Source organism: Carassius gibelio, chromosome A3 (assembly GCF_023724105.1).
Source record: "Carassius gibelio isolate Cgi1373 ecotype wild population from Czech Republic chromosome A3, carGib1.2-hapl.c, whole genome shotgun sequence".
NCBI lineage: Eukaryota > Metazoa > Chordata > Actinopteri > Cypriniformes > Cyprinidae > Carassius > Carassius gibelio.
Window position 1 is genome coordinate 6,558,630 of NC_068373.1, and position 14,664 is coordinate 6,573,293.

Here is a 14,664-nt window from a genome sequence, read left to right on the forward strand (position 1 = left end):
CACAAAGTGACTGGTGCTTGTCATCATATGTTGGGGGGGGACACACACCAATGATCTTCTCAGTTGCTCTCACTATGCATTGCAGAGTCTTCCAACAGGATGTGTTACCACACAGTGATGCAGCTCGTCAAGATGCTCTCGATGGTGCCTCTGTAGAAGGTATACATGATGGGGGGCGGGGCTCTGGCTCTTCTCAGTTTTCGAAGGAAGTAGAGACACTGCTTTGATTTCATGGCCAGTGCTGCAGTGTTTTCAGTCCAGGAGAGGTCATCTGTGATGTGCACCCAGGAACTTGGTGCTGCTCACTCTCTCCACAGACGCACCGTTGATGGTCAGAGGAACGTTTTGAGTGTGTGCTCTCCTGAAGTCAACAACAATCTCCTTCATCTTCTCCACCTTCAGAGAGAGATTGTTGTCACTGCACCACCCAGCCAGGCCACTCACCTCACTCCTGTAGTTTGTCTCATTTCTGTTGCTAATGAGACCCACCACAGTAGTGTCATCTACAAACTTAATGAAGAGGTTAGAGTTGTGTGACGGTGTGCAGTCGTTGGTTAGCAGAGTGAATAGGAGGGGGCTCAGCACACATCCTTAGGGGGCCCCAGTGTTCAGTGTGATAGTGCTGGATCTGTTGCTGCCCACCCGTACTGCCTGAGGTCTTCCAGTCAGAAAGTCCAACAGCCAGTTGCACAGCGAAGCAAAGTTGAGGGATGATTGTGTTGAATGCTGAACTGAAGTCTATGAACAGCATTCTGTCGTATGAGTACTTGTGGCTTGTGTGGGTTAGCCGTTAGCCTAGCCCGGATACCTCTGCATTTACCCCTCTTCTGCGTCCTCTCACATCGCTTGTGGCACCTCCGCTGTGGGTGAGATACAGTAGTGGGGGGGTGGTAATGGTGTAGGCCTCGGGAGAAGACTGAGATCCCGCAGCTGTTCCGTGTGCACGGAGTTTAACTGTAAAAATGTGGTTCTGTTGACATCTAGCAGAAACTCATGACTGTATGCGCACTTAAAGACAGCTGAACGCTATGACGAAATACAAAAACACAAAATCACCGTTCTGTCAGGACAAAGGGAAGCCGCTGTGTGTGGAAAAATCTTGGAAAAACATTGTCATTTCCATTAACATGGTACAACTATTCTGAGAGTTTTCATGATTGAAATAAATATCATCATATTTATGGGAATAAAAAGTTTGTAGTCTGTGTTGGAGAGCATCAGGAAAGTGGCCAGGTTATATTTGCAGTGTAAGCTTAAACAGATCATAGAAAACTATTTGCAACAATGGTCTTTCCACTATTCATTGGCTTACAATCCCTTTTGGAAACAGTCCTAGATGGTGCTGTCACTGATGAGTCAAGCTGAATGGTGGTGAATTGCTAAGTCGGCTTTGAAGATGAGAGAGAAATTAAGTACAAGTTCTGACTGAATGACTCCTCAAGATTTATGTCTAATGAATGATAAAGTGCACTATTGACATTTCCCCTCAAAACTATAACATTTAATCATTTAGCAAGCACTTCAAGTTAAAATTACTTACAAATGAGGATTGCCACAAACCAAAGTGATTTTTTTGGAGGCAGAAATACAAGAAAAGTATGACATATTCTCTGTAGAAGCCACATTAATTGTTGACTTGTCATGTTTTGTTTGGCCATGTCTGCCTGTGTGAATATTGCCAACACATAAGACATCTTATTCAGTGTGAAGATATGACAATTATACAGTCGCCCCCTTAATGTTTAATTGAGGGTAAGTCACAGACAGATTTAATGGATCATCACTAATCGAAAGCAGTTTGTGGCTAAAATTTGAAGTTAGTTTTCTCGCTTCTTTTAGTCTTATTTCTACTCGTTAGTTATCCCTCAGTATAATGTCTTAGCATCTGTAAACGTGAACTTGTGTGTCTGCATAATTTCTGTTTGTTATTGAACAAAAATGTCAGAGGCTGTGCTGAAAATATAATTCACTACATTTATGGATAGACTACTATTTTCATCTAGAGAATTTATTGAGTGAATGTCACTGAATTTACCTTTATATGAGTAAAGCAGCTCTCAAATATTTCAAGGTATTTCTGGATGATTCATGAAGCTCATCCTAACCTAGTTTTTTTTTTTCTTTTTTTTCAGCCATTTACAAGCATCATTTGCATGGTGTAAAAGTATGAAAGAGTTGCATGGCCTCTCCTGAGATGATGAGGACCGACACCTGTGAAATATTTTTTATGTGGCATGAATTTTTTGGCGAGCTGATATACTAAAAATGACACTTTCTCTGAAACAAGGCATTGCCATCTCTGCATCACAAAATATCCTTGAAATCAAATGTCTAGTTTTACCATTGCTATAGAATATGTATTTAAAGCTATATTTATTTTTGCCTCAAATTACAGACACATATGACATATATATTTGGAGATAGTGAGCTTACAGAAAAGCGGATATTTATTTATTTTATTTGTATTTTAATTTGTTTATAGTATATTTGAGTTCAGACATAGTCTCAATTCCTCTATCTGTGGTTTTCCAATAAAATCACTCTTAATGAAAATGAATTGCTGATAAAGTAATTGATGGTAATAGAGGTCAAGCATATGATCAATACTGTTTTTTATGTGCTGCTTAATGACTTCAGCCACTTATTTTCTTATTTATTTCTAGTCTATGCTTTAAAACATGTACACTTATTTGGATTGTTGACCGACATGATAAAGCACATGTAAAGTACTTGATTATAATTTTCTTATGATTTTAATTCAGGTGCGTTATTTAGTATAACGAACGAGACACTGCGTCCTCTAGGGGTCACTATGAGGAACACCTCGTCATGACCCATTTCTGAAGCATACTTTAAAAAAACCACAACTTGTTGGCCGACGCTAGCCTGACGTGATTACCGGTTTTCTCTACTTCCTGGTGGCCTTCTGTAGCTAATCGTAGCTCCGTGTAGCTGTTTTTATTTTATTTTTTTTTCTCTATAATCTTTTTTACTATCACTGTCTGTTTTTTTTTTTTTTAAGTTGTAAAATATAACTTAATTCACACCATATTTCTGATATTATCGATCAATCTTATCAGATTAACTTTGATCGTTCACTCTGTCGCTGATGAGGGATTCACATGTGATAAATGCAGGGAAATAGTTAGGCTGACAGAGAAGATTTCAGAATTAGAGACACGCATCCAAACTTTAATTGAGGACAGTAAGAGTGTGAGGGCTCTAGATACGGCTTTGGATGCATCTAGCTCAGGGACTCCTGTACATTGTTTGGTTCCGGAAACAGAGCCCCTGCAGCAGGGCAACTGGGTGACGGTGAGGCAGCTTAGTCGTGGGTCAAAACACCGCTCTTCTGTTCCGATCAAAACATTAAACAGGTTCTCCCCACTCAGTGATGCACCCACTGAGAAACCTGATGAAAGTGCTCTAGTTATTTGTGATTCTATTGTATGGAACGTGAATATAGAGACACCAGCCACCATAGTCAAATGTTTACCCAGAGCCAGAGCACCTGACATCTTGGCAAATTTAAAAGTGCTGGCTAATGCTAAACGTAAATACAGTAAGATTGTTATTCATGCCGGCGCTAATGATGTTCGACTTCGCCAGTCGGAGATCACTAAAAATAACTTTAAAGAGGTGTGTGAACTTGAAAGCACAATGTCAGACACTAATATGCTCTGGTCCCCTCCCTGCTTACCGTGGTGACGAGATGCATAGCAGATTGTCATCACTCAATGGCTGGATGTCTAAGTGGTGCCCACAGCATAACATATGTTGCATAGACAATTGGACGAGCTTTTGGGGCAGACCTGACCTGTTTAAAAGAGATGGTCTTCATCCCTCCTGGGGTGGCGCCACTCTTCTCTCTAGAAATATGGCAAATAGTCTTAGTGTTTATACTTGACTAACTGGGGCCCAGGTCAGGAAGCAGACAGACTGGCTAAACCGACCGTCTGCTAGCTGCCTCCCGTCACAGAGGTCAGTTAATTCTCAGCACATAGAGACTCTTTCACCTAGATATCACACTATAGAGACTGTGTCTGTTCCCCGAACTAAAAAATACAAAAAACATCCAAACCAAGTTAAGGCTAACAATTTAATTGAGGTTCAACAAATAAGAAACAAATGCAATACGGATAAACAAATGATAAAGCTTGGCTTATTGAATATCAGATCAATTTCTACGAAAACACTTTTTGTAAATAATATGATAACTGATCATAATATAGATGTGCTCTGTTTGACAGAAACTTGGCTAAAACCTGATGATTACATTATTTTAAATGAGTCCACCCCCCAAGATTACTGTTATAAACATGAGCCGCGTCTAAAAGGCAAAGGGGGAGGAGTTGCTTCAATTTATAATAACGTTTTCAGGATTTCTCAGAGGGCAGGCTTCAAGTATAACTCGTTTGAAGTAATGGTGCTTCATATAACATTATCCAGAGAAACCAATGTAAATGATAAATCCCCTGTTATGTTTGTACTGGCTACTGTATACAGGCCACCAGGGCACCATACAGACTTTATTAAAGAGTTTGGTGATTTTACATCCGAGTTAGTTCTGGCTGCAGATAAGTTTTAATAGTTGGTGATTTTAATATCCATGTCGATAATGATGCATTGGGATCAGCATTTATAGACATTCTGAACTCTATTGGTGTTAGACAACATGTTTCAGGACCTACTCATTGTCGAAATCGTACTCTAGATTTAATACTGTCACGTGGAATTGATGTTGATAGTGTTGAAATTATTCAGCCAAGTGATGATATCTCAGATCATTATTTAGTTCTGTGCAAACTTCATATAGCCAAAATTGTAAATTCTACTTCTTGTTACAAGTATCGAAGAACCATCACTTCTACCACAAAAGACTGCTTTTTAAGTTATCCTTCTGATGTATCCAAATTCCTTAGCATATCCAAAACCTCAGAACAACTTGATGATGTAACAGAAACTATGGACTCTCTCTTTTCTAGCATTTTAAATACAGTTGCTCCTTTACGCTTAAGGAAGGTTAAGGAAAACAGTTTGACACCATGGTATAATGAGCATACTCGCACCCTAAAGAGAGCAGCCCGAAAAATGGAGCGCAGCTGGAGGAAAACAAAACTAGAGGTATTTCGTATTGCTTGGCGGGAAAGTAGCATATCCTACAGAAAAGTATTAAAAACTGCTAGATCTGATTACTTTTCTTCTCTTTTAGAAGAAAACAAACATAACCCCAGGTATTTATTCAATACAGTGGCTAAATTAAAGAAAAATAAAGCCTCAACAAGTGTTGACATTTCCCAACACCACAGCAGTAATGACTTTATGAACTACTTTACTTCTAAAATCGATACTATTAGAGAGAATTGCAACCATTCAGCCATCAGCTACAGTATCACATCAGACAGTGCACTATAGACCCCCTGAGGAACAGTTCCACTCATTCTCTACTATAGGAGAGGAAGAATTGTATAAACTTGTTAAATTATCTAAACCAACAACATGTATGTTAGACCATATACCATCTAAGCTCCTAAAAGAGGTGCTTCCAGAAGTCATAGGTCCTCTTCTGACTATTATTAATTCCTCATTGTCATTAGGATAGAAAACCTTCAAACTGGCTGTTATTAAGCCTCTCATAAAAAAAAACACAACTTGACCCCAAAGAACTTGTTAATTATAGACCAATCTCGAATCTCCCTTTTCTGTCCAAGATACTAGAAAAGGTGGTATCCTCACAATTATATTCCTTCTTAGAGGTATATGTGGTATATGTGAGGATTTCGAGTCAGGATTTAGACCGCATCATGAGACTGCTCTCCTTAGAGTTACAAATGATCTGCTCTTATCATCTGATTGTGGGTGTATCTCTCTATTAGTTTTATTGGATCTTAGTGCTGCGTTAGACACAATTGACCACACAATTCTTCACAATTCTTTCGCATTGACTTGAACACTTTGTTGGCATCAGTGGAAGTGCATTAGCATGGTTTAAATCATATTTATATGACCGCCATCAGTTCGTAGCAGTGAATGAAGATGTATCATATCGATCACAAGTGCAGTATGGAGTACCTGAAGGCTCAGTACTAGGGCCGCTACTCTTCACGCTTTATATGTTACCCTTGGGAGATATCATCAGGAAACATGGTGTTAGCTTTCACTGTTATGCTGATGATACTCAGCTCTATATTTCCTCGCAGCTCGGTAAAACACACCAATTTGAAAAAATAATGGAATGCATAGTCGATATTAAAAATTGGATGACGAGTAATTTATTACTGCTAAATTCAGAAAAAAACAGAGGTGTTAATTATAGGGCCTAAAAACTCTGCTTGTAATAACCTAGAACACTGTCTAAGACTTGATGGTTGCTCTGTCAATTCTTCGTCATCAGTTAGGAACCTAGGTATGCTACTTGATCACAATCTTTCCTTAGAAAGCCACGTTTCTAGCATTTGTAAAACTGCATTTTTCCATATCAAAAATATATCTAAATTACGGCCTATGCTCTCAATGTAAAATGCAGAAATATTAATCCATGCATTTATGACTTCAAGGTTAGACTATTGTAATGCTTTATTGGGTGGTTGTTCTGCACGCTTAGTAAACAAACTACAGCTAGTCCAAAATGCAGCAGCAAGAGTTCTTACTAGAACCAGGAAGTATGACCATATTAGCCCGGTCCTGTCCACACTGCACTGGCTCCCTATCAAACATCGTATAGATTTAAAAATATTGCTTATTACTTATAAAGCCCTGAATGGTTTAGCACCTCAGTATCTGAATGAGCTCCTTTTACATTATACTCCTCTACGTCCGCTCTCAAAACTCAAAACTCAAAAAAATATCAAAATCAACTGCGGGCGGCAGATCCTTTTCCTATTTGGCGCCTAAACTCTGGAATAACCTACCTAACATTGTTCGGGAGGCAGTTTAAATCTAGATTAAAGACCCATCTCTTTAACCTGGCATACAACATACTAATATGCTTTTAATATCCAAATCCGTTAAAGGATTTTTAGGCTGCATTAATTAGGTAAACCGGAACCGGAAAAACTTCACATAACACCCTATATACTTGCTACATCATTAGAAGAATGGCATCTACGCTAATATTTGTCTGTTTCTCTCTTGTCACCGTGGCCACCAGATCCAGTCTGTATCCAGATCAGAGGGTCACTGCAGTCGCCCGGATCCAGTACGTATCCAGACCAGATGGTGGATCAGCACCTAGAAAGGACCTCTACTGCCCAGAAAGACAGCGGAGACCAGGACAACTAGAGCCCCAGATACAGATCCCCTGTAAAGACCTTGTCTCAGAGGACCAACAGGACAAGACCACAGGAAACAGATGATTCTTCTGCACAATCTGACTTTGCTGCAGCCTGGAATTGAACTACTGGTTGCGTCTGGTCAGAGGAGAACTGGCCCCCCAACTGAGCCTGGTTTCTCCCAAAGTTTTTTTCTCCATTCTGTCATCGATGGAGTTTTGGTTCCTTGCCGCTGTTGCCTCTGGCTTGCTTAGTTGGGGTAACTTCATCTACAGCGATATCATTGACTTGATTGCAAATAAATGCACAGACACTATTTAAACTGAACAGAGATGACATAACTGAATTCAATGATGAACTGCCTTTAATTATCATTTTGCATTATTGAGACACTGTTTTCCAAATGAATGTTGTTCAGTGCTTTGACGTAATGTATTTTGTTTAAAGCACTATATAAATAAAGGTGATGACTATAAAAAGGCACCGGGAGAACACGTCATTCACTTCTTTGTCTGAAGCTTGCATCCGAAGCATGTCAGGGAGCTAGAGGACGCAGTGTCTCGTTCCCTACTCCGGGAACCATGGTTACTTTCGTAACCTGAGAAGTTCCCTTTCAAGAGAACTTCCAACTGTGTCCTCTAGGGGTCGCTATGGAGAAAAGTATGCCCACGCCACCATGCTGAGGGGATTGCAGGCCAGAATAGTGGTGAACACTAAGTACCAACTCTACCATTTCCATGGGAGTTGCCCCTGGGACTTTTAGATGGCTGTTTGTGATGGTTCCCCTGATGGCCATAGGCCTACATACCCAACTTAATTGTTAGGGCCTCGGCGTGGGGTAGAGCTGAAGGCTTGGAATCAAGAGAGATTAGGGGATATGGCAAGAACCTAGCATTTTATACTATGTCTAATAAGTCTATTGCCTGTCACACAGGGGCTACCGCTTGCTTTCGCATAAGCTTGCTGAAGGAGCTGTCTCAACAGACCTCTAGTAGAAACACCCTGTTTAGATAGGTATCTGAGAACACATAGGTGGAGTGGCGCTGAAGATGAATGGGGCTTTTACCAACTCAAAGACTTCACATGCACACTTACCATAGCATGGATTTTAAAATACTGTTCTAAGGAGGGGCTCTCGTGGCACATTGTATAGGCGCTGAAACGCACGGGAGAGGCAAGCTCAAATTTGACAAACCTCTGCTGTGCTGTGCCGGGCCTGATGATCAACAAGGCTCCCGCAGAAACCTGTGATCTCAGCCACCTAATTCCAGAACATGAAGCCGGATGGCTGGTGTTGGCGAGTGTTTAGTAAACACTGTAACTGAGCACTACAAAGGAAACTCACAGAGTTTATAAGTAGACACATAACAACCAGCAATTTAATACACATAAGTATATACAGAAATGGTCACATAGTCACCCACCCTCCTGCGCTGGAGCCCTGCTCAAGGGGCACCTCCTTTTAGTCTGTACCATCAGTAAGGTGGTTGCTATGGAACATAGAACCAGCCAAAAACATTATAGGTCCAGCCTAGGAGACTGTTATGCGAGAGGTTTCCACCTAACCTCGATCAGGTGGAGAGCTGGTGGTTACAGGGGAATGAAGGATCTGAAAGCAGCCGAGCACGCCTTCGTCTCCCTGAATCTCTCGATCACTGTCTCAATGGAAATACAGAAAACTTCAGAAGGTGAATCCTGAGCATCGAGAAGAAAGCCTTTTATTTCTTCCCGATCTGCCAGGTTCATCCACAGATGTCTCTACACTCCCACCATGGCCGCCATAGTCTGCACGAATGAAGTCTCTCCGGACCAGCAGACAGAATTAAGGCTGCCAGTCTCTTCGGCATCTCGCCTCCATCACTTCACAAGTCTACAGCATTATAAGTATCATTTTGTTCTATGCACTTGCGGCGCCTGGGCATTAATTTATTCTCTGCAAGGATTTATACTTACACGTTCAAATAAAGCACTGGGCGTTTCGTGCTTGTTTATTGACTTGCACAGCATAATTAAGATGTTGATCATAGTGCATGCAATTTTCTGAATAATTTCTTCGTAATGAGGCACTTTAAGGCTCATCATAAACGCTACAATCTTTATACTGATAAAGATTTTTCGCATTTCTTAAAAAAAAAAAAAAAGCTCTGTCTAGCACACTTGAGATTCGCTGTTTTAATCCTATGCTTTAATATTTGTTTATTCAGTCTTTCATTTGCGTTATTCCTGAAAGTTCATACTCTAATGGTATTCTATGGTTGCAGATGCAGGGAACCGCTGCTCTCACCTCATCTTTACATGGCTTACTCTTGGGCTAGCGAATTATGAACACTGGATCTACCAAGCTGATGCGTATATGGACCCTTCTTTTGAGTCGTAGGTAAGATTCGGCTCAATGCTCCGTCAGCAGGCATATAACTCCACGTGACACGAGTTGCTGCTGACCTTATTTCAGAGTAGTGACATATCTCCAGTTTAAACCGAATATTAATTAGCAGGCATGGTTTGTTTGCACTCCTGGTCTCCGTCTCAAGGCGCGGTCACACTAGACTTTAAACATGCGAAATTATTTCGAACGCCACTGCGAATATGGGCGGGAGCAAGATAAAACAGTCTCCCCTCAATTATCACAAGATGGATTATTATGTTTGCTAGCACTGTGTCTTTTGCAACGGCGTCGAAAGCGTTTTATTATATTGTAACGTTACTCTGTATCTCTCTATAAATATATACACCCTAAGGGGAGGAGGGGGAGAAGAAAGAGAGAGAAAAAAAATAAATAAAATTATAAAACGTTGTCATTCCAATGTATCACCTGTTCCCGTCGACACTACAAACCATGCAGCTTTTCTTTTATAAATCTTTTAATGTATTATAAACTAGGACGCTGTGCAACACTGTCTCAATGGAAATACAGAAAACTTCAGAAGGTGAATCCTGAGCATCGAGAAGAAAGCCTTTTATTTCTTCCCGATCTGCCAGGTTCATCCACAGATGTCTCTACACTCCCACCATGGCCGCCATAGTCTGCACGAATGAAGTCTCTCCGGACCAGCAGACAGAATTAAGGCTGCCAGTCTCTTCGGCATCTCGCCTCCATCACTTCACAAGTCTACAGCATTATAAGTATCATTTTGTTCTATGCACTTGCGGCGCCTGGGCATTAATTTATTCTCTGCAAGGATTTATACTTACACGTTCAAATAAAGCACTGGGCGTTTCGTGCTTGTTTATTGACTTGCACAGCATAATTAAGATGTTGATCATAGTGCATGCAATTTTCTGAATAATTTCTTCGTAATGAGGCACTTTAAGGCTCATCATAAACGCTACAATCTTTATACTGATAAAGATTTTTCGCATTTCTTAAAAAAAAAAAAAAAAGCTCTGTCTAGCACACTTGAGATTCGCTGTTTTAATCCTATGCTTTAATATTTGTTTATTCAGTCTTTCATTTGCGTTATTCCTGAAAGTTCATACTCTAATGGTATTCTATGGTTGCAGATGCAGGGAACCGCTGCTCTCACCTCATCTTTACATGGCTTACTCTTGGGCTAGCGAATTATGAACACTGGATCTACCAAGCTGATGCGTATATGGACCCTTCTTTTGAGTCGTAGGTAAGATTCGGCTCAATGCTCCGTCAGCAGGCATATAACTCCACGTGACACGAGTTGCTGCTGACCTTATTTCAGAGTAGTGACATATCTCCAGTTTAAACCGAATATTAATTAGCAGGCATGGTTTGTTTGCACTCCTGGTCTCCGTCTCAAGGCGCGGTCACACTAGACTTTAAACATGCGAAATTATTTCGAACACCACTGCGAATATGGGCGGGAGCAAGATAAAACAGTCTCCCCTCAATTATCACAAGATGGATTATTATGTTTGCTAGCACTGTGTCTTTTGCAACGGCGTCGAAAGCGTTTTATTATATTGTAACGTTACTCTGTATCTCTCTATAAATATATACACCCTAAGGGGAGGAGGGGGAGAAGAAAGAGAGAGAAAAAAAATAAATAAAATTATAAAACGTTGTCATTCCAATGTATCACCTGTTCTCGTCGACACTACAAACCATGCAGCTTTTCTTTTATAAATCTTTTAATGTATTATAAACTAGGACGCTGTGCAACAGCTAAAGTATATAGCGCTTCCTTTTTGAATTTTTGTACAGAGGCCATGCAGCAATGTATCGCTCTTCTACTGGTCCACATCCTCACGTTATGCAAATTCCCTGGTCAGAGTTCACTAAACTTGAACTTTGGAACGCAGCGAAATGCAAAATTTTTCGCATAAGCTTGCGTTTCCGGTCCGACGCATTCGCATGCGTATGAATGGAAGTCAATGGAGAGAAAAGTGCAGTGTGACCGCCCATCACTCATAACTAACTAACGGCTGGAGGGGCGCATTAAGTAGGTTCTGCTCATGCTGTCAAACTGATGTCATCAGAAAAATTATTCGTTACAGGGTGGAAATATTCAGAATTTGATAAGATTGCTAAGACAAACAATGTTTAATTGTTTACATCAAGATTAGCAATGTGTGCTAGTAAGCTTAAGTCAATTCGATTTATGCGTATTTTAAACTTAACCTCTGATACCTCAACTTAATATTATAAAAAAAAAAAAAAAAAAAAATTGGGGAGTGACAGTTAAGGGGTTAAGCTACAATCAAGGCTTGTTTATATTCGCACATCTACTGGTGTTGGTTCATCACTCTTACTCGGCTCTTGCGGCTTTCACTTTACACTTTTAAACTTTCAGACAGCTGTGCCCTCAGCCAACCCGGATTCTTCAGTCTGCCCTCCGTTAGCAGACATAATACTAAACGAAGTGCTTATGTCAGCTGGAAATCACATTTCTAAGGCGTCGCTCCCTCTACAATCAAGCCTACACGTTTGCATGGTCCGCTTCTAATGTTTTTCCTTCCAATTTTTGCGTTCCTATTCTAATTTCGACCGTTGCTCCTTTCTTGTCTTAAAAAAAAAAAAAAAAAAAAAAAAAACGCAATCTTAATTTCTCTATTCGCAGACTCCTTGCCAGCATCTAATCCATGCTAAATTTTATAATCTAATTTTCAAGCCTTTTGGTTATTCAGTCTATTACTACTTGAGGGGTTAGCTAAATCTTCCAACAAATTAAAGACAAATGTCTGCCTATTACCCTGCCCATATTGCAAAATTAATTACTTCCATCTGCTACGGCCTTCCTTCGAAGTACCTCAATATTCTTCTGGAGGCAGTGTTTATCTGCCTTCTACAGGTTATGCTTCCAGGGGAATTCACTTCAAACCAATCAATTTGATCCTGCTCGCGGCATTTCCTTCAGATCTATGATTCGGACCAAAAATTCTTCACACTCTCCTCAAGCACTCAAAAACCGATGTGCAAGGTTCTGGTGTCACCTTAACAATTCTAAAATCAATAATCCTGTCCCTTCTCTGCATGGTGAAATTTCTTAAAAATCCGACCTAGAATTTCTAAAACGCACCAGCTCTATTTTTCCTAACGGAGCCCCCTTTCCAAGGCTGTTTAGAACTCACTTAACCACTGTTCTCAAAGCTGCAGTCTATCTACTGGCCATTCATTCAGAATTGGGGCAGCTACTTCAGCAGCTGAATGAGGGATCTCTACATCAGCTGTTAAGATCATGGGCAGATGGTCTTCCTAAGCATTTGAATCATACATCAGACCTGATTCAAAACCATTATTGAAGCTCAGCAAGCTCTCCTGTAACTAATCAGGTAAATTCATGCAATTACTGGTGGTGGTGTTACTATATCTGTATGGTCTATCAAGGCCTGTACATGTCTGGCCTTTGTGGCTATTTCTGTACGGTCTATCGAGACCTGTCCATGTCCGGCTATCATGGCTATTTTTCTGTATGGTCTATCAAGGCCTGTCCCATGTCTGCCTATTGTGGCTATCTGTGTCTGGCCTATCGTGGCTATTTCTGTACGGTCTATCGAGGCCTATCTGTGTCTGGCTATAATGGCTATTTCTGTACGGCCTATCGAGGCCTGTCCGTGTCTGCCTATCGTGGCTGTCTGTGTCTGGCCTATCGTGGCTATTTCTGTACGGCCTATCAAGGCCTGTCCGTGTCCGGCCATCATGGCTATTTTTCTGTACGGTCTATCGAGGCCTATCTGTGTCTGGCTATAATGGCTATTTCTGTACGGCCTATTGAGGCCTGTCTGCGTCTGCCATTGTGGCTGTCTGCGTCTGGCCTATCGTGGCTATTTATGTACGGTCTATCGAGGCCTGTCTGCGTCTGCCTATCGTGGCTAATCATGGTCTATCGAGGCCTGTCTTGCGTCTGCCTATCGTGGCTGTCTGCGTCTGGCCTATTGTGGCTATTTATGTACGGTCTATCGAGGCCTGTCTGTGTTGGCTATCATGGCTATTTCTGCACGGTCTATCGAAGCCTGTCCGTGTCTGCCTATCGTGGCTGTCTGCGTCTGGCCTATTGTGGCTATTTCCGTTGGTCTATCGAGGCCTGTCCGTGTCTGGCTATCATGGCTATTTTTCTGTATGGTCTATCAAGGCCTATCTGTGTCTGGCCATCATGGCTATTTCTGTACGGTCTATCGAGGCCTGTCTGCGTCTGCCTATTGTGGCTGTCTGCGTCTGGCCTATCGTGGCTATTTATGTATGGTCTATCGAGGCCTGTCTGTGTCTGGCTATCATGGCTATTTTTCTGTACGGTCTATCGAGGCTGTCTGTGTTCTGCCTATCATGGCTATTTCTGTATGGTCTATCGAGGCCTGTCTGCATCTGCCTATCGTGGCTGTCTGCGTCTGGCCTATCGTGGCTATTTCTGTTGGTCTATTGAGGCCTGTCTGTGTCTGCCTACCGTGGCTGTCTGCGTGAGGCCTATCGTGGCTATTTATGTTGGTCTATCGGGGCCTGTCTGTGTCTGCCTATCGTGGCTGTCTGCGTCTGGCCTATCGGGCTATTTATGTTCGGCCAATTGGGGCCTGTCCGCGTTTGCCTATCGTGGCTGTCTGCGTCTGGCCTATCGTGGCTATTTATGTTCGGCCTATCGGGGCCTGTCCGTGTCTGCCTATCATGGCTATTTCTGTTGGTCTATCGAGGCCTGTCTGTGTCTGCCTATCGTGGCTATTTCTGTTGGTCTATCGAGGCCTGTCCGTGCCTGCCTATCGTGGCTGTCTGTGTCTGGCCTATTGCGGCTATTTCTGTAAAAAACTTAAGAAGTTTAATCTAACGTCATTATACTGGTCATGCTAACTCTCTTTCTATTTCTTCCAGGAACCTTAGGATGCACAACTGGTGGGTATACTTCATCTACCTTTTTTGGGGGAAAGCTGGCCCCGTCTGGAGGTCTCATAATCCACCTAATTTTGGGGGTCTGCTGCGCCCCTGCCTTCGTCTTCA

At 41.6% G+C, this 14,664-nt stretch overlaps 2 protein-coding genes across 3 annotated transcripts in view; one reads left to right on the forward strand and one right to left on the reverse strand.

Moving 5' to 3' along the window:
* LOC127944846 (alpha-1,6-mannosylglycoprotein 6-beta-N-acetylglucosaminyltransferase B-like) overlaps window positions 1–14,664 on the reverse strand; it is a 117,074-nt gene that overhangs the window by 63,185 nt on the left and 39,225 nt on the right. The gene's annotated exons all lie outside the window — the stretch shown is intronic.
* LOC127944852 (uncharacterized) lies at window positions 9,065–14,523 on the forward strand. Of its 2 annotated transcripts, none has more exons than XM_052541187.1 (2): window positions 9,065–9,648; window positions 12,533–14,523. In XM_052541187.1, the coding sequence occupies exon 2, from the start codon at window positions 13,056–13,058 to the stop codon at window positions 14,469–14,471; it is 1,416 nt and encodes a 471-aa protein (XP_052397147.1). In that variant the 5' UTR covers window positions 9,065–9,648; window positions 12,533–13,055; the 3' UTR covers window positions 14,472–14,523. The 2 variants fall into 2 exon arrangements, with proteins under 2 accessions (XP_052397147.1, XP_052397155.1); XM_052541195.1 differs by lacking the exon at window positions 9,065–9,648 and adding an exon at window positions 10,305–10,888.